The 19,541-nt window shown below is 37.9% G+C and overlaps 1 protein-coding gene across 1 annotated transcript in view; it reads right to left on the bottom strand.

Annotated features, from left to right (window-relative positions):
- The window catches only part of CLSTN2 (calsyntenin 2), a 415,955-nt gene that overhangs the window by 180,747 nt on the left and 215,667 nt on the right, over nucleotides 1-19,541 (bottom strand). The window contains exon 2 of the mRNA XM_017728846.1: nucleotides 9,965-10,087. Coding sequence (XP_017584335.1) covers nucleotides 9,965-10,087 — 123 coding nt within the window. The remainder of the gene's footprint in view (nucleotides 1-9,964; nucleotides 10,088-19,541) is intronic.

Here is a 19,541-nt window from a genome sequence, read left to right as displayed (position 1 = left end):
CCTCCAAAAATATGCTCACAGCCACGGTTAACCAGAAAATTAAGTCCCACTGATAGACAAAGTCCCCAAATGAATCAAGTGTAGACAATACATATTCCTCTTAAAGTAGTATTCAGCTATGTATTTAAAGACTGCAGTTTAAATATTTTAGCATGTTTAACTGTATTAATGACATATATCATAAGCTGCCATATTTACAATTACTGAGAGGTCTGATATCCGTGTCTACTTCTTTTTAATACAATCTAAAGAAACATGGGGATAATGACAACTAAAAGAGCATTTCCTTGATATAAAATGCGAAGGTTCACAGCAGACACATGGATTTCACACCTGTTACATGATGAGGTCAATGCAGAACTGCTGTACAAGAGAATGCAATGAGGACATGAGCCCCTGCCAGGGTGTTCACTCAACACAGGGGGGTCACTTTGCCAGAAGAGTGAACTCCAGGAGTCAGTCTGCTGTCAAATACCTTCAATCTACTTTCCTCTGATTTTTATATGAGCCTAAGACACATAAAGAACATTCATGGCCTAGCAGTCATGTAATGTTAAACCAGTGGTATTAAGAATTTTTATTCCTACCGAATATTTTGAAGACCTCCATTTTTGTGTGCACTGTACATAGTCATAGTAGTTGAGAGTGAATAGTTTATATAAAAAATAAATTACAATTTTAAAAAGTTATTTATTTTGAAATAAAAGCATCACTCCCACACAAAAAGCAAGGCTTACACAGGACAGGGAAGCCTCCTTGCAGCCTCACTGTATCTCAGTGGGATCAGCACCATCCACAACATCCCTGTGACATCTCTCTGCACACATAACATGATTAAGAAAATACTTGGCTCTTTACATCACGTCTTGTGTTTTCATCTTAAATAATTGGATATTTTATTCCTTAATATTAAATCTATAACGGCCAAAACCAAACACAGATCTACTCAATGATAAACACATTTAGTATATTCCACATTTTTGATAAAAAGCAAGACACATTTTGTTTCTTCTTCACAAAGCACAACCCCAAGATTAAACACTCAAGGAATTATTTTTTCATTTTGAGAACTAGCAACCTTAAAAATGCCTAGACAATCCATTTCCCCTCTCCCTTCTCCACTCCACTGTTTGCCAATACTTTTCCTTCGTGTCTGTGCAGTGCCTCTGTCTGGAGCAGGGGTGACAGTCAGAGACAGAGCTGTGAACCACACTGATGTGTATCTCCAGAAGGATTGTTAATTCAGGTTCTCAACATCCACACAATCCCATTGTTACATCCCCTGTAAACACACCTATCTCATAAATGGTTATGGAACAGAAAATAGGTGAGAACAGCAAATCCTCCTTGTGCTGGTGCTGCACTCAGAGATGCTCAGTGCTCCACAGTCATTGAGATAAAAGCACTTGGGAGAGCTCTTTTTTTTTTATAATCTGAACACAGAAAAAAGGACAGTGGAGGAAACAACAGGCCAGGAGAACAAATTGGTTTGATCCATTTCACACAGTCAGAAACAGGAGAATTGAGCAGAAAATCGATGACCTAAACCACCTGTCCAGAGTTTGAATTCTTTATATTCTCCTTTCCCTTTTTGCTTCATAGAAGTAGCATCACGTGCATTTTTTAGGTGGTCCTAGCAAGCAAAGGGATCAACACCACTTTCAGGCTATTGGGAGTGTTTGTTCTTGTCCAGAAAAATAAGCTTTTTTCAGCTGACTAGAAAGAAGCAAGTTTAAAGAAAAGTGGGGGCTTTTATCTATTCTTCTCACAAGAGAATTGTTGACCAATAACCATAAGGAATTCTGAAGAATAAATAATTACCTACTCAGGCGATTCTTTTAAAATGTTCTTAATATTTAGAAACCATTACAAGCAAGTGACATGTCCCTGCTGCTTCACATTAACTCAAGTAGTTCCATTCCAAGGAACACATTTTAAAGCCTTTTGATTTTATTTTTAAAGCAAGCTGGAATCCTGCAGTGCCAATTTTGTTGCAGTAAACTTTTAAGTGGTGAATATTCCAATTCCACTTGTTACATTACTAACACTTCCTGGTATTATAAATTATTTTTCTAAGTCTTTATAACTAATCCTTCATGCTTTTACAAGCAGACCTTTTTGATTTTCATCATCATTCACGTAAGAACATGACAACACAGGAACTCACACATAAAAGGAAATATTTATGTAAAGGAGAGAGATGGAATTGAATTAATGGGTGGACCACAGATGGAATGAAAGTGTGAAGAGAGATATTAGAGTGGAATTTGCATTACTTGACCCAGTTTATTCCTTCCTTTGAGTTCTCACACTACTCTTTCAGCCTTCCCTCAGAGTCCCTTATGTTACTGCAGCACTGGAAATAAAGATGGGTGCAGATTTTGGATTCTCAGGTTCACACAGACTGGAGAGCAAAAGTGAGCAGGGCAAGTTCACTACTTCTTGAGTATCAAATAGAGAAGAGAATCAAACTACACAAGAGAAAATGTCCTAGGGGTGTCATTCTTGTTTGCTTCAATTGGCTCAGTGTAAATCTTCATGTCTTGGAGTTATGCTTGCTAGCAGAGTTTTTAAAATAATTTCATTTATATCAATAAAAGTTGGAAAACATTCATTTCTACCTGAAATTGTAAAAATTTAAGCAGTTATGATTTCTACTGCAATCTTAATGATGAGGGATAACTACAGCAGTTTTACATTTTTCACTTATTTTAATATATGAGCCTGTTCAAACCTCAAGTAACCCTCCACGTGTTACACAAACCATAACAAGAGAACTATTCTTCATCCTTGTTATCCCCAAACAGATGTGCTTCCTATGCTGCCCTTCCTGTAACCTTCAGAATTTGAAATCCTTGAGGAACCGTCTCTGATCTTAGAGCATGTCTAAAAAGTGTAGAAACCACGCTTAACTACATGGCAAAAATTACATCTCAAAAGCAGTCTTAATTCACACTAAAATGTTTCATTGCAGAAAAAAAACTTGTTAAAGTTTATTTTGTTAACTCAACAAAATAAATTACTTTCTGCAGATTTTAAAATACTTTGTTGAAAATAAAAACGTAATGGATATAGTTCATTGAAATAAATGACTTTGTATTTTAGCTGCAGATTCAGGCACATTGTTCACAGCGTAGTTTTTAATTATAAGCAAGGCTCTCACACAGCAAGGCTTCATTAGTTTCAAAGGAGCGCAACACAAAATCTTCATCCATACTCCGAGCATAACAGAGGCTACAAATTTTTGGACCTACAGGCTTAGTAATTCAAGTACTCCCCACTCAGGTTTCTCTCTTGTGCTCTGAATAGCCCAGAAGTTTAACAACTCTCACTATTTTCCTGGCAGCTTCAGCGATAATCTGTTTTAACTAAACGATTTTTTACCTAAATGGTTACTTAGCACACTTCAGGGTTATAAGATTCTGTCCCTGTCCTATTGTGTAGAGTTGCAATCCACTGTAATATTCTGTCCTATTTTTCGAAAGATCAAGTCTTACACATAAAGAAAACTACTCAAAACCAGCCCAAATTTATTTCAAACCAGTATTTTCCATAAATAGCTTTAAAAGTCCAAGTGGTTATCATCAGACTGGAATTAGTTGGTTATTTACCTTGCTTCTTTCTAGATTGAAGTAATTTAGCATATTTAGGTGTAATAAAGTATCTCAACATTCCCATTCATTATTGGTTTTATCTGTCAGAAGGAACTTGCATTCACTCTCACGCATTCAATTCTCATTTTCTGCCTAACCCCTTCCTCCTGCAATGACAGACCACTCAGCAGCCACTAAAAGCTCCATTAGAACAGCCTGAATCCTTGACCCTTGAGTCTTCCTTGGACACATTGATGTCACCTATTATTATTATTGCACAGCTCTAAAAATGACTAAGAAATGGAATCAAACTCAATCGGCAAAAACTTCAAAAACAAAAAGTAACCAAACCCCAAAGCCCTCAGACCCTTCATCTCTGAGCTTCAGGGACTAACAGAGGTCACTGTGAGAGTGATTGGGTTTTTGGTGCATTCTAAATCTGAAACCTGAGCATGTTTATCACTCTTAACTTTACTGGATGATGAGCAGCATCCCTTAAGCCAAAAAAAGCATCTCCAGAATTAATTGTGCTATTACCAATCTTTTATTTTACCTTAGATTAAGATTACCATGAAGAAACTGGTTTTTTGCCTTTGAATGCTACAATCTTAACTAATTAAGCTGCAGTAATAAATGTAAACCTCAAAGATAGAAGTTAAAAATCATTTAAAAATTGTTATAAAAAACTGCAACACTCTGTGGCTTTGCCTGCACTTCATATTTTTTGATCATGCCTCATTTTCACAGAGAAATATTTAACACCAATGAATTCTGGGCATCATAAACTGACTTGTGTTCTAAGGCTGGCTGACAGTGAGTAGAAATGACAATATTCAGAATGACAATTTTAAAATAACTTCTGTACTTTTAATGTTGTACCAAAAGGATAGTAGTTGCTATTAATGCCACTGCTTATCAATACAAACAAACGAACAAGGAGGCTGGACAGCTTCACAGTTTGAAGCAGAGAAATGGGATTTCGTGTTCAGCCCCTGGGTATAAGTGGACTGACAACTACTGGATTTGCTGTGGTGCAGCTGAGAATACACACTCCTCTGAACTGCTAGAATAACAAAGAAGATTTGGGAGAGTTTGTGGTGGCAGCTTGTAGTTCAGTGAATATTCAGGCATCAGCTGTTTTTTTTGGTCTCCTTATTCTTTACGGTGCTTTTAGCACAGCCAAAATATAGTCAGAGACTAGGACTCCATCTGCCAAGGAGGTGTGATCTGGAACTGCTTCTGAGACACAGATTACTTGTCTGGGGGGCAGCCAGACCTCTGATCTTTCTAAGAAAGGCTCTCTATAAATTTATCAAGAGCATAAAAGCAGCTGAAGATGTAATGGGCCCAACTCTGGTACAACTACCCAGCTCAGCCTTGCTGTGACACAAGGCACTCGAATGCGAGTTTATCGGCCCAGCAATGGGGACACAGTGACAAGTGTGGCTCTTCTCTTTCAAGGTGAGAATGGGCATCCATCATCTCATTGCTCTGAAAGTTACCTCCTGTTTCTCTGCTTCAGGTAACACCACAAACAGCAGAAACACCCTCCAGCCCAGGCTGTTTTAGATGATCACAGTGCTTTTAGGGAGTAACATAAAAGGCTTCTGCACAAAAAGAGTCTGAATAATCTGTTCTACCTAGCCATTTAAGATAGGACTAACCCTAATGCACTAAAATCACTGTACAGAAAGCTCAGACCAAGCTTCATAAAAAACCAGGAGTATGATGAAGTGTGCAATAGATCACCCAGGGAAGCTGTTGCATCTCTGTCACTACAGAGCTGTAAGATTAGGACACAAAACTATTTATCAGGAATGACAAGGGTCCTGCCTTGGGCAGGAGGATGGACTGACGACATCCTAAAGTTCCTTTCATATCTATTTTTGCACAGCATTGCTGATGAAACATAGTTGCTGTTATTGGAATGCAGATAGATGTCTTTTCCAAAAGCCTTCCATAATCTCACAGCATTCTGTGAGGGACAGAATCCTGTCAAATTGATTCAGTAGATCTCACCTTGTTTCTAGCCAAACTACCCCTAAGCCTGAAAGTCAAATCCTTGAAGTGATTACCCGCCTCCCCACCAGAAAGGGAGCTGACTGTTGCATGGCTGACTGTGCCAGTCAGTGTAAACTGAATTAGTTACATTCCTTCTTTCACGTACATTTTATTAGGTTTTTTTAAGAGAGATTGCTCCCATGGATGTCCCTAAATGAGCTAAGTCCACTCTGCATCTATACAATGCTTATGGTTTCTTTGTGGGTTTTGTGAGGTTTATTTTTTGGCGAGTATTTTTTGGCCAAGGGGACGGGAGGAGGGTCAGGGAGTGTCTCTGATACCCTGCAAAAGGCTCCAGGCTGCCATGGTGAGTTTAGTAATTCAGTTGTATTTCACCACTCTGTGAAAACCCTTTTTGGGCCAGGACTTGAAAAACTGTAATATGGAAAACCGCTGATACTGAAACTTCTCACACTTACAAGCTTATACTGGTATTTTCAAGCTTTCGTTCAAAACTAGGAGACAAAAAAAATGTAATTGCACAAAAAAGAGAAAGTGAGGTATGCTTATACCAAGATAATTTTAAGAACCAGGACTTTACATACACTTCAATTATTCACAATAAATTAATAAGATAAAGAGACACCAAAAGCCATTCATTGCAAGCTTGTGAAAGTCTTCATGCTCCAGTTATGAAATACGCTGATCACATTTGACAGTCAGCATTTTCACAGGCACATTTAGTCCTGTTAGTCTCTGCTTAATCCTTCCTGAAAACACAGACCTGTTGAGATGGTAACTGCACAGCAGATTCCTTTTTCTCCTGTCATCACCCTTGATGTTAAACATTAGACAGAGGTAAAAAAAAGAGCAGATTACAGTAATTTTCTCCACTCAAGTTTGTGACCACTCAAGTTCGATGTGCACCATAATGTGTGTACTCCTAGAAGGGGTTGACAGACTTACCTTAGTAGCCACAGTGATGAAAAAAAGCAGAGGTATTAGGAAAAATGTTAAAGTTTCCATAAGTAAAAACAAAAACACCATTTGCAGTTTGGAGCAGACCTGAGCCACAAGTAACATTAAAACTAAAAAATGAGAACATGGGAATGGGTACAGAAAACATATCAAAGCACTAAGGACAGATAAGAATCACTGAATAGCAAATGCCGCTTAATATCTTAGTTCTGCCGAGTAACAAAGCAGTTATCTGGTGAAAAACCATTTGCTCGGGTGACAAATATGAAACGCTTAAACTCCCAGGGCAAGCAGCAGGATCAAAGTGCCCTGTGCATGGCTCAAAACATCTAGATATGCACAACTCAGAGCTGGAAAACTTGCACCACTTCCAGACTCCTCTCGCTGGACTCAGATCTTCCTCAGGGAGTGGAAAGCCCTTCCAGAAGCAGAGCTGTGTTTTCCAGCATGGGAAGAGCAGTGGGATCCCATTATCAGCTGCTCCCTTCTGTTGGTAGTGCTCATCCTGTCATCACTGCAATCCTGGAGAGCACCGTGCAGCCTCTACAGAGATCCCAGACTTTGCCTGGCAAAGCAGTAAGCAGGGATTTGCAGAGAAAACCTCAGGGAAGTTCCCAGTCTCCAGGGCACTCATTTTGACGTGACTTTCAGGCTGGAGGTCCCTTCGCCTTGGCTACGAACTCAAGGACCACCAACCCCTTCCTTCCACAACTTAAGAGCATGTCCAAAAGAACTACGTCCTCACCAGCAGCACGTAAATATGGAATAAATAAGTATAAATTAGTAGATAAATGTATTAAATAAATATGCATTTCCCCTACCATGGCCTGTCACAGTGACAAATCCTGTAAATTTCCCTAAATCTGTCACTGATGGAGGACGAGCACTTCAAAGGGAAGACATTATGAACAGCAGAAAGATTTCACTGTGCACATAACATCCAGCCATGTCTCTATACAGGCCTGCCCTAGGACCATCAGCCTGGTGGGTAACACGACACTGTGCCTTCTGTTGTTGGTTCGGTTTTGGTCCTACAGAACTTATGCCCATTTGCAGAGTGAATGCATATATGGCAGTTGGGTTGTTGTCTTTTTTGTTTGGTTGAGATTTGGGTTTTGTTTTGGTTTGTTGGAGGGGCTCTTTTGTCAATAGATTTTGTCACATTGGTACTACTAGAAAAAAAGTTTATTTCTGTAAGGTAACACAAATCCTGATGGAAGAACCAACAGTCTGCCTGTACACTATTGCAGTGGTTGTTGCAGAGGAAGAAATCACACAAATTTAGTCTTGGAACAGTTTGCTCAAGGAGATCTAAGCAGACATTTCAGCACAGATCAGAAACTGCCCTGATATATTCTTGAATCTGGGCCCATTAAAAAAACAACCAACAAACCATGGAAAAATTTCCAAATATTATAATTTTTTTCTTCTCCAATAGTTGCACAAAATACTGAAAATATTAACAGGCTGATTATCGATAAAGGAACTGTTGGAGCTCTGATTCTCTGTTACAATTAAAGACTGATGTATTATACAACCTAAATTTCCACATTTAAGCAAAATATACCCATAAAGGATATTCCACATTACCACACTATTAAAAGTACAGTTACTGAGTATCATTAATGTTGTAATTGTATCTGTTTCAGTTTTCTCCTCCTAAATACATGACGCAAATTCAATTTTCCATAAAAAACCTTAAATAAATTAATGATATTATGAAACCCAATAAAAGTACATGATATTAAAGCAAAAATTACAACAAAAATATTAAGTTCCTCCAACAATTTAAAAATACAAGAGTTTGCAAAATGCATAGAGGTTTTTCCAAAAACAGGGGGAATCCAGGCCCTTCAAGGGAGTGAAGGGTTCAATCAGTACTATAATATTATGCCTGGACTGCAGATCATGAGGCCAAATATTATCAGGAAATGAACTATTAATACCAGGGAATACACAGAAAGTATTTTCCCTTGTAAGAAGTAGATACTTCTCACAATATAAATAATTCAAATCAATAAATGGAGAAGCTAAATTAAAACTACTGTCTAACATAACCTTTATCACAAAAGCCAGTGTGTCTGTGTAAGTTCAGTATTTCAAAGGATGATTCTCTACATGAAAAGTAAATCACTATTTAATGAAAAACACGCAGATTCTCCCAATGTAAAAGCTGAAGAAAATAATTAGGCTAACAAATTCCCAGTCAGCAGAGTTTGCAGTGTCAGTGACAACAGCATGTGACTAACGTCCCTGAAAGGATCCAAGGGGAATGCAAGCAAGAGAACCAAATATGAGATGGAACACCCACAGTAATAGAGAAATAGAAAAAAGGAAAAAAATGAAAAGGGCATCTTTTCACTAGGAACTGACCTTCATGCAACAAAGAATAACTGGGCACCATGAGAGACAAACAAATCTTGATATTAAAATAGGGTTCAATATATAAAAACCATTTGTGAACCCCTGTTTGGCAGGGTAGGAATTGATGCCAGTATAAGCTTTTGGGAAAAGTGACAGAACAATTCTTTCAGGAAGCTGTAAAATGCTGTTTGGGACAAGCACTTGGACTTCTGCTTCCTGAACATGACTACCCCACAAGAACAAGGATACTCACCTCTAGCAGTTCCTTTCCTTAGAAAATATTCTTAAACAATATCATCTTTTTAACAACTGCACCATCTTAGGATCTTCAGAGCAGCTATCAAGCTTTACTATTCTCCCTTTTCTTCAAAAAGTATTTTTAATGAAAGAGGGAATTTAAGAGAAAACTTGCTTGACATGCAGAAGTCCCATATTCTGCCTAAGGGACTCAGGACAGAAAAAGTGTCAGGAAAAACAGACTCAATACAAATGAAAACTTGTGTATGACATACATCTATCACACAGCAACCGGAGCAAAAATTTTCAATACCTCCATTAAATTTTCTGTCCAAGTTTTGACAGTTATAAAGTACTTACACAGTAAGATATGATTTGAGCAACTTTAAATGTTTGTCAGACAGCTTGCCCATAGCCAGGGAGCAGAATAGGAAGAGAGGAAGCAGGGGCTCTTACTGCTGAACAAAAATTAGTTATGTATTACTTCAGGTATTTGCAACAATTCGTTTCTATAAAAGCAAATTCAAATGTAACTGTATAATTATTGTGTTTTCCCTAAAAATATGTTGATAGTGGGTGCCTGCTGTATTATTCTGTTCTGCTTCACAACAAATTCAGTGGAGGAAACACCTCATTTCAAGATCTGTGGGCCAGTAATCGGGTCCTGAGGACTCAGACACAGCCTTTACATGGGTCCTTCAAATTACACTGGAAATTCCTTCCTTACAAATGCTAATAAATTCAAAATGCAATCCACAGGCTCAAATGCTGCTGCTAATGTACATTCCTACCTGCAAAGGGAACAGGTGCATCTTTATCCAAAGCAACCAGGGGAGGATCCAAAATCACAGTGTCGTTGTTTTCAGTTATGATTCCATGGTACGACGTCTCAATCCAGGGTTTGTGTTTGTTCACTAGAAAAGAAAAAAAAACCATGCCTAATTAATTTGGTTTGTGTTTCATGTCCATTTAGCTCATTTTATCTATAAAGAGAAATTATTTAACATACTTCCAGTATTAATGGTATTACGCAAAAGCCACTAACAAGATCCCTAAAATAAACATTCAAATATAAAAGAAAAATGATATGCACGTTGTACTGCACTGATGAGAAAACCACCACTTACAGCCATCCCTCCAATTAAGACACCAAAATAAAAAGGCAATTTGCAAAATATTTTTAATGTGTTCTCAGCTGTCAGCATAATTAGGTTCAGACACCTCTGAAGGAATTACTTTCAGTTGCAAAGCTCTGGTGCAAGAGAAAGGGCATCCAGAGAAACCCAACTCGACAAGACACAAAGGCAAGCAGAAGGGTGGGTGAGAACACTTGACTCTTGGGCAACTTCTCCCTTTGTATTTTCGAGACAATACCTACAATTGCTTTTGTGTTCTGTACATTGTAGAGAAAACATAAGCTTCTACATTTTAATCACTGATAAAAGTTTGCACTTCTTTTCAATTTAACCAGCTTTAGATATGTTTAAATGGAATTTGATGTTTTTCTGGAAAAAACTGTCCTTCAAATCCAGCTGTTGAACATTTGGATATCTGGTCTTGAAGCACAGGGGAAGATCATACAAAAAAGACACTTTAAGGAGAGGATACACCACATCATCAGATTGTCTTATTCCTGAACCCTTACCATTTACATCCCTTTCACAATCCATCTCCTACTGATTGGAAAGTATGAAGACACAAAACAAAAAGGAAGGGGGAAATGTAAGAGGCCTAGGTTTGTTCTGCTTATAAATTGTGCTTTCTTCCTGCAGGCACAATCTGAATGTTATGTCACTGGAACTCCTACATAAGTAATACAATGGTGATAGCTAAATGAATTTCAATTTGAGGAATGTACTCCCCCAGGCAAGAGGGAGCACTGCATCGAGGAATATCTACCACATTTGCAGCAAACTCAGATGCAAGGTAATTTCTATACCTATTACTTAGCTGTGTGTACCATACGCTGAGGAAAATACCTGGTGAATTAACAGAAATCACCTCAAAGATGGAGAGTTGACACTTAGAGTGAAATCAGATTTAAAAAAAGAAATTAAAAAAATTAAAAACTAAGCAAAATCCACAGATATAACCCTAAACTCTTTCCTGCCTTGTCTTCTGTAAAACCCCCAGACATCAATGAGATTCAAGTCCCTCCCTTTGTGAAGAAAGCAGCAAAAATCACCAAGACAACAGAGAGGGCTCTGGCCACAAGTAAACATGGGCAATGAACAAATTATTTTTTCACTGGCTATTTGGAAAAGGCCTACAAATATATTTGTGGCAAATTGAAGTTCATTCTTTTTCCTTCTTGCTTCTTTGTTTAACCATTAGGAAACTGAGGACTCAGGAAGATTGAACCTTTTAAAGCTGAATTAGTTTATATTCTAGCACTAATCTGGGAGCTTTGAGTTCATTTCTATGTTGCAATATATCTTCTTTCAGAGGAAAGCATACTTATCTTCACAGTAGTTGGTTTTGCCCATTTTTGCAATAACTAAGCAACATGAAGATTAAAGTGGGGATGTGTCAGGGAAAGGTGAAATGGAAAACAGGGATCTCAAATCTCTTTATCTTGTAATGACTGTACAGCCAGAGGAGAGATTGGTGAGTTTATGTAATAGATGAAGGCCAAAAGTCTTGTCGATGTTGAAAAATGAGAAGTGATGGATGCAATTTCAGAGCTTTTTATGGCATTTGGGATTCTGGTTTGCAGGGTAGCTGAAGTATTCTGTATTTGTTATTTGAAAACGTGAATTGCCTGAACATCCAGACACACAAATGTGCTCCACTGGCACTCAGCTATGACTCAAAGGCTCTGACTGACACAGGATGCACTGAGCCAAAGGTCATCTCTTGACTGAAGGCAGATACAACTTAGCCACAATGAAATAGTACACAGGAACTCGCATGAAAAGGGAACTCCTTATGCAACTAAAATTTCAGGTACCAAATGCTTTTTCATTCCCCCTGATTCTGTTAAGTTTCTGAGCTCTTAAAAAACAATCAATCATACAAAAAACCCAAACAAGCAAGTAAACAACAAAAAAAACCCACGAAAACTTTCCTCGTGTGGATCCCTACGGAATACTTTTGATGGCACTTTCACTTAAGAAACTCTCAGGATACAGTGACTGCAATTCTACCAGCCTTAGCTCTCTTCAATTGGTGTCCAATGAGCAATAACAGCAGTCAAATGAGTGACAGCAACGTAATTCCTAAATTATACTGGGGGGAAGAAAAGAAAAGTATGTTACGAAAAAATGCCACAGTTTGGATCAAGACCTTAGAGACTGGTATTGGGAAGAAGAAAAGAACAATAAAGCAAAAGCAAAATAAAATAAAATGTCAAATTATTTTCAAGCTCTTATCTTGGAGATGTATCTTGGAGATACAACCCCAAATGTAAAACATATGACTATATGTGCTCTGTGTAACCCGTGGTGTGGAAACTTTACAAATAATGGAAAACAGACATGCTCTTGGGAAGCACAAAGCAATTCTTTTATATCAGATGATCTATCCTTATGCTGAGATGAGTAGCTGGTGTTCTGGTAGGGTGGTGGGGGTGGGGGGCGTGTTTATATTCTCCCTGCTGAAGGCTGGTAAAATGTTCCCATAGAACTAACTGCATAAACCACTCTGTAGGCTTTCATAAAATAATAGATTCTAAATGAAAAACCTTCATACATAACATGATCAATGAATACTTTAAGTTTCTTACTCTGAAACAAAAGAACAACTACAAAATGTTAGACTGGTTCAAATTAGTATTTATCCACAGGTTAACACAACTCTCAAATCTCTGATATTTTCCTATCCCTATGCAGTATAGAAATTTCAATATTAATTCAAAAGTGTTTTGTCTTGTCTTATTTGAGCTACTGATTCTACTTCAGGATATATTTGAGTCAGATTTTAGGTTTCCAAAAACACAATAATGCCACACTGCATTTATTTAAACACTAGAACAAAAAAGTTTTACCATGCTGTCTATTTCAGGCTAAATGAAACTGTATGTTTAACTGGAAAAGAAAAACAAAATTCACATTATTTAAAAAGTTCCGTAATTCTGATTATATACAGTTCTCATCAGGATATTTTATAGATTAACATGTATCCGTTTTGGAAGCAGACCACTACAAAGCCAGTTAAGCTCAAACGAGCAAATAAGCTGGATAATCAGCAGATAAGAGTTATACAAAAAAAAAAAAAAAAAATCTATTCCCTCTTAAGACATATTAAGTTGCAGCACATTGATATTAACTCTAAAATTTAAAAAAAAAAAAAGGTTTTGTCTTTCTCACAAAAAATCTTCTCTGGAAGTATTTATTGTCTTCCTTTTCCTTGCATTTGTCTAGCTGGGTGGAAGCTGGAATTAGTACAAGGCTTTCATGAATTCAAACACATTTAGTTAAGACATAAAGATGCTCATGCTGTGGGTTGTTTGTCCTTTTTAAACTTGCCTCCCTTCCTATAATTTATTAGTCATTCATATAAACCCATTATATAAATAATTTATAACATCTAGGATAAGACAATTAATCTTCTTCCTTTATTACGGCTCGAGGTCAACCCATTAAAATTTGCCTGCACCATTTACACTGCATTTTCCCCCTCTGTCCCATCAAAGGTTGTGATTACAAGCCCTTGGATGCAATTAAACCACTGTGCTAGAAAACTGCCACTCTGTGCCCCCTCTGCAAACGCACTTGGCACGCAAAGCACCAGAGCAGAAAACAGCGAAAGAAAACCAACCCCATTCTGAAGAGTCTGCAGGAGACCTCATGCCCCCAGGATTGCTGTAGTGAAAAGTCAGTTTAAGGACAGGCCCCAAAATGAAACAAAATGAATACAGAGAAAGGCCCAGATGATGTTTAGAAGCCCCAAAACATGCTGACCTCCTACACTGTATTTAAGACTGCAAGACATGCACGTCACTTTCTGAAGGCAATCACAGTCTGTGCATTAAATCTTCCAAGTCTCAAAGCCTGTGAGCAACAGAACTGCAATTTGTCAGTGCAGAAGCATTATTACAACAGGACTACGATAAGGACGAAATGCATGAGGACATCATCTTCTGAGGAAAGACATCTTTTCTCTAAGCCAATATAGACACTTGCTTGGGCGGGGGGAGAGGGGGAGTGGGTGGAAAGCAGCACGTGCACAAGGGACACAGTACAATGGTATTTGCAAAATTCAGACGGTTTCTGACTCAAATCATTTAGAAAATGTCACTGATCCAAAAATAACACATTATAAAAGAATTATGAAAGAAAGAAAAGTGACTCTTAGAAGGTTTAACTCCTGACACTAGGGCAGATTCAATATTGTCAGTTAATTTAACTGCTGATTTCTAAACTTCAGGCAGCTAAAACCTGAGGTAGCAAATTATAATGGTTAAGAATTGCTTTATGAATGCAAATGTTTTCTTTCTTTTTCTCCTCTAAATAGCACAATGGATTTATTTTCCATTTAATTGTGTTGATAATATGTTCTCTCATCTCTAGCTTAAAGAGGTTGTCAATTCCAGTGAAATTGGCAGAAAATTTAGGCTTTCTTACCACCTCTTTTAGCTCTAAGTCTTTTCATCTGCTAACTTCACTGCTCTTCAGCTCAGCCTGCTGGAATCCTGCATAAGTGTCAAAGGCCTTCCCCTCAGAACCAGACAAACTGAGGATGCTCAGGAGGCCTTTTACACACACACAGGAAATCCTATTAACTTCTGTAGAATGTAAGAGACTGAACTTCCTGCCTTGTGCACTCTGCAAGCCTTGTGCAACAAGAGATGCTGCTAGAGCCCTGTTACAGGGATGCAGCTGCCATAGGGACAGCTGCAAGGCACGGTCCCTCTCGCTGGAAAAGCCTCCAGACCCGGACACCATTGACCTGGCAGTCACTCCCCGCTGGGGGCAATACTTTCCTGGGTAGATGCCACAGTGAAATCTGTGGGATCAGCAAAGACCAGAGCTCTGGCACACTTCTCAGGTGTTTCAAAGCAAAGGGCAACTGAAAATACAGTTTGTCCTTTGTTGAATTCCTGTTCTCTGGAGAGTTTTAACAGCCCTGTGCTCTGAACCAAGAAGGAGAAGCTTGAAAGAGGGTCAGGTCAGAAGATGATTTTGACTCACAAGTGTGGCTTGTGCCATGTTCATTCTCTGATGAACAAGTGAGAAGTTTTGAAAAATCATATCCTTAATAGAAATTCGGTGGCATCTCCAGTAACTCCAGTTTCTGGTAACTGAAATATGTCAGAGATTGTGGTTTTTGCTAAGCAAGTCCTCGTCACATGGTTCATACATGTGACTGTATTGGGCACGTGTAACTTTATAACAGAGTAGACCTTAATTCCCCCAAGGTATGTCTTGAGATAGAAACCTGGATTTCCAGAATGAGCCGGGAATAGAAACCAAAGACAGCAGCAAAATCCCAAATCTCATAAAGTAGCAGCTAAGAACAAAAACGTTCAGAAGACAGGCAGATTTGGGTGCTTAGGTCACTAAAGAAATGAGGATTGGAGCTTGAGAAAGAATTTAAGACTTTCTCTGGAAGGCACAGAAAACAAGGACATGGATAAATGCATTTTTCAGGAAAAAGAAACTAAGAAAGAAATGGAAACTAAAAATTGCTGTGAAGTAGGAGAAGTAAACACTTGCATTTTACAGGATTAAATCTTTCTCAGCATTAGGAAAAAAAACCCAAACCACTGAGTAGCTCTATCAGGAGAAACTGTTTCCCCACCTACAAAAAACCCTGAAAATTTTCCAGAAACTTTCACATATAAAACACATTTTATATGCTTTGCCAAAGACAAATTGTAAAGAAGAAATTTATTCTGTCCCACACACTTCATTCTCCCTGTGATGCCATTGCCTGAATTACTGAAATTCCAGTAGTTATGTTCTAGCTTTATTTTTAGATAGACAACTTTAAACCATAATGCTTTACATGCTTTTACATAAAATAATAACGGGAAACTCCTGTCCCAATTAAGGCAATGTGAGTTTTGACACTAAGATCAGTTAAAGCAGAATTTATATGATTTATGATGTGTGATTATGAGATGCGAACTCTTTGGAGAACATTTTAACTGAGCAATACATTATGGGCAGTGCATCTCAGCAACATTAAGTTACTCAGTGGAGCTCCTGTGGATACCCTGGCATTGCTTTGCTTGTGCTGCACAACAAAACCTGTTCTGCACCAAACACACTGCACGAAGTTTTCTGCCATTAACACATTTTCTGGCCCCCAAGAGAAGGTCTTTCAATAATGACAGTTCTCATCAACAGAATTTGTTCTTATATTAAAAAATGGGGAACATTTGAGAAGGAAGGCTCTTTTGTTAGTAGCTAATTCTTATTACAAGCTAATTTGACCAAAATCACCAAGCCTAATAGACTTGATAATATCAGTAATCACTCCCATGTTGGCTATTTCTAAAGTAAAATAACATACTCCCTACTTATTCTGACATGTTGAAATGTTTATGCAGCTATAAATATGCTTAATTCTCTTCTAAATCTGTTTGTTTGGGGGGGTTTTTTGTGAGTGGGGGAGAGATACTTCTTAACACTGACCAAATTAATATTAAACATTTAACAGAAACTTTGTGAATGCTTTGCTCAACCCAAACCTGTGCTGTTCAGGAAAAACAGTCTAGCTACAAATTTCGTAAAACTCCACTTACAATTCTTCTACGTAAAACTTTCAGCAGCGTTTTTTACTTCTGATCCTTATTTCTGAAAAGCACATTTTGAATTTTCACAAGCATACAAGAATTAGCCTTTACACCATGTCTCATTGCTATCTTTTAGGTAATGGACCATGTAGTTGGGCCTTGAAGTGCCTTTAAGCTTAAAAGTTATTTTAACTAACACAAAAGACATTTCAACTCCTTCATCAAGATGTCCTTATAAATTTATCTATGATAGTTGTCATAACAAACAGACTTCAGAGAATGCAAACCTGAGTTCTGAACTACCATAGTTTACATGCCTCAGTATTAAGACCAGGAAGCTGCACGTGTACCAGATCTAAGGAACAAAACTGGAATTAGGGGATGAGTCTGTCCCACAGCTACCCATGGGAACTTTACCAGCACTTACTCTGACATGAAAGTTATACAGTTAAAAATCTTGGGGAAAGTATCTAATGGTTTAAAAATGTTTTCATTGATGTCACAAGGGCACAAAAAAGTCACAAACAAGGTGTTTTCCTATGTACTTGCTTGAACTCAAAAAGCTTTTCAGTTACCTTGCTTGCTGATCTTTAATTCAACATGAATTTCTCATGAACAGCTTCACTGTCATTTAAAAATACATAAAAGCTTGAGATGCCCAATATTTAACCCTTCTACCATTTGATTTAACTTTCTTCAATATTTAAAACTCCATGCTCACTATATGAAGCTGCCCCAGTCTTAGACACTTTATCTCTTTTGTTTGGGCTGAAAGCTGTTCAGAACATGGATTTACTTTTCCATTATGAGCATTAACAGCATTCATTTTAAATTAACCTGACTCTAGTCCTTCTTCCTTAAATAAACAAGAATGGAGTGTCCTCTGAAGGGTTCTGTCAGATCTGACTAGGGCTTCCAGCACAGCTGTTTCACTGACTGGGTACCAACGCCTTGCAAATACTCCAGAGATTTCAAGTAATGCTGAGGAACACGCAGATCTCTAGTGAACATTTTTATCAGTGTGTTTTCACAGGAAGAAAAAAAAAATAAAATTCAATGGTTATGCAGAAAAGCAAGAGAAATCCCCTAACAGTACCAAAGACAGACCTCACTGAGTAACTGCAGACCTGCAGCATGCCCTGTTTAACTAAAGAACAAATTTGCATCTATAATACCCCTCTTACTGCCTGAAATACCAAAATGAGGGGATTCCAATTGCTGCTAATTCTTCCTATGAATGTCTCAACTATGACAACTCTAAAGTGAACATTGCAGCTACTACAGAACTCCAGACATTTTAACACTGGCTGAGCAGATTTTCAAAGGTTTTTCAGCACCTTATCATTCAGATTAGCATGTTTTTCTTTGTAAATAGTACCTTGAGTTGAAGTTTTAAAAAAGGATATTAAAGTAACTTAGGTTTTATGCAATTACGTCTCAAGAGTTTCAGCAATACTCTGCAGCTGAGAACAGTATTTTGAAAAAATCCAAGTTAAAACCCCTATTAGATTATGAGGCTAAAATAAATGAAAAAAGAATCTTAAAAATTTGTAGCCTTTATAAAATTTCATGCCACACTATTTTGATTGCACAGACTCGAGTGCTATCATAAATTTAATCTCACTGAAATCCTATGCTCCTATATGTAAGCCTACACATGTGGAAATCTTGGGAAATTAGATAAATCCTAATGCCATGGGGTTTTAAAGGAGTAAGTAGTTCCTTTTTGGTTTTTTTTATAAAGTGTTGATGTTCACCTTTTCATTATTTGTTCAAAGTTAGTTTTCCATACAGCAGGGGCTGAAGGATATTGCAGTAGAGAGAAGCTGATCTTGCATAGGACAGGTACTGCTTCAAATTACCTATCCTTTACTTCATCCAGAGAGATAGGCAGCCAGCATATCTTGAAAGAAGGTCGTGATCTTTTTCTTTCTTATGACCACCGCTCTTTCTAAATGAACCATGTTGGTTCTGAAATTGTCACTGCATTAGAGAAGAGATGCTTTATTCCCCGATGAAAACCAATAAACTCAAATTCTTTAAGAGGGAATAATAGGAAGAGTGCAAGAAACTGAGAGAGACTGATAAATTCTAGGCACGTTTGTGTGGGCAAAAGCTCCTGAAGCTGAAAGGTTAAGGAAGAGATGTTAAAATGCACAAAAATACCGAGCTGGGAGCACAAGAACCCTTTGCAATACATATCCTCTGATTGTCTTGCACCATTTGTGGATTATGGGCAAGCTACATGTGGACTGCACATGTCACATTCCCTGTTCCACTGCACGTTGTTCACAAGTAGGATGGCACACCTCTGTTCCATGCAAGTCACAGGGTCATCACAACCTGTCCAGTAGCCATGGACCAAATCCACCGATTAAACTACGAAGTGTAAAACTAGCTACCAGTAATGTAGGCAGAAGGGCACTACAGAGAAACAAAAGGAAGCCCATTTTCAAGTATTTATTTTGTGTTCCGATGTCTCTTAAGTCAAAACGTACCTCAAAATAAATACATTAACTGACTTTCCATCTTCACACCAAACCTCTCAGAATATGCCTTTAAATGGCATTTATTACATGGTCCCATATATCAATAAGACAATGATTACCTAAGTTTTACTACCATCAATGCACAAGGCAGATGCCAGTTGATGGTGCTGCCCTTCTCAGCCACAGCAGAAAGGAGGA

This window comes from Corvus brachyrhynchos, unplaced genomic scaffold (assembly GCF_000691975.1).
Source record: "Corvus brachyrhynchos isolate BGI_N302 unplaced genomic scaffold, ASM69197v1 scaffold223, whole genome shotgun sequence".
Lineage (NCBI taxonomy): Eukaryota > Metazoa > Chordata > Aves > Passeriformes > Corvidae > Corvus > Corvus brachyrhynchos.
This window is presented reverse-complemented; position numbering and strand designations above follow the sequence as displayed.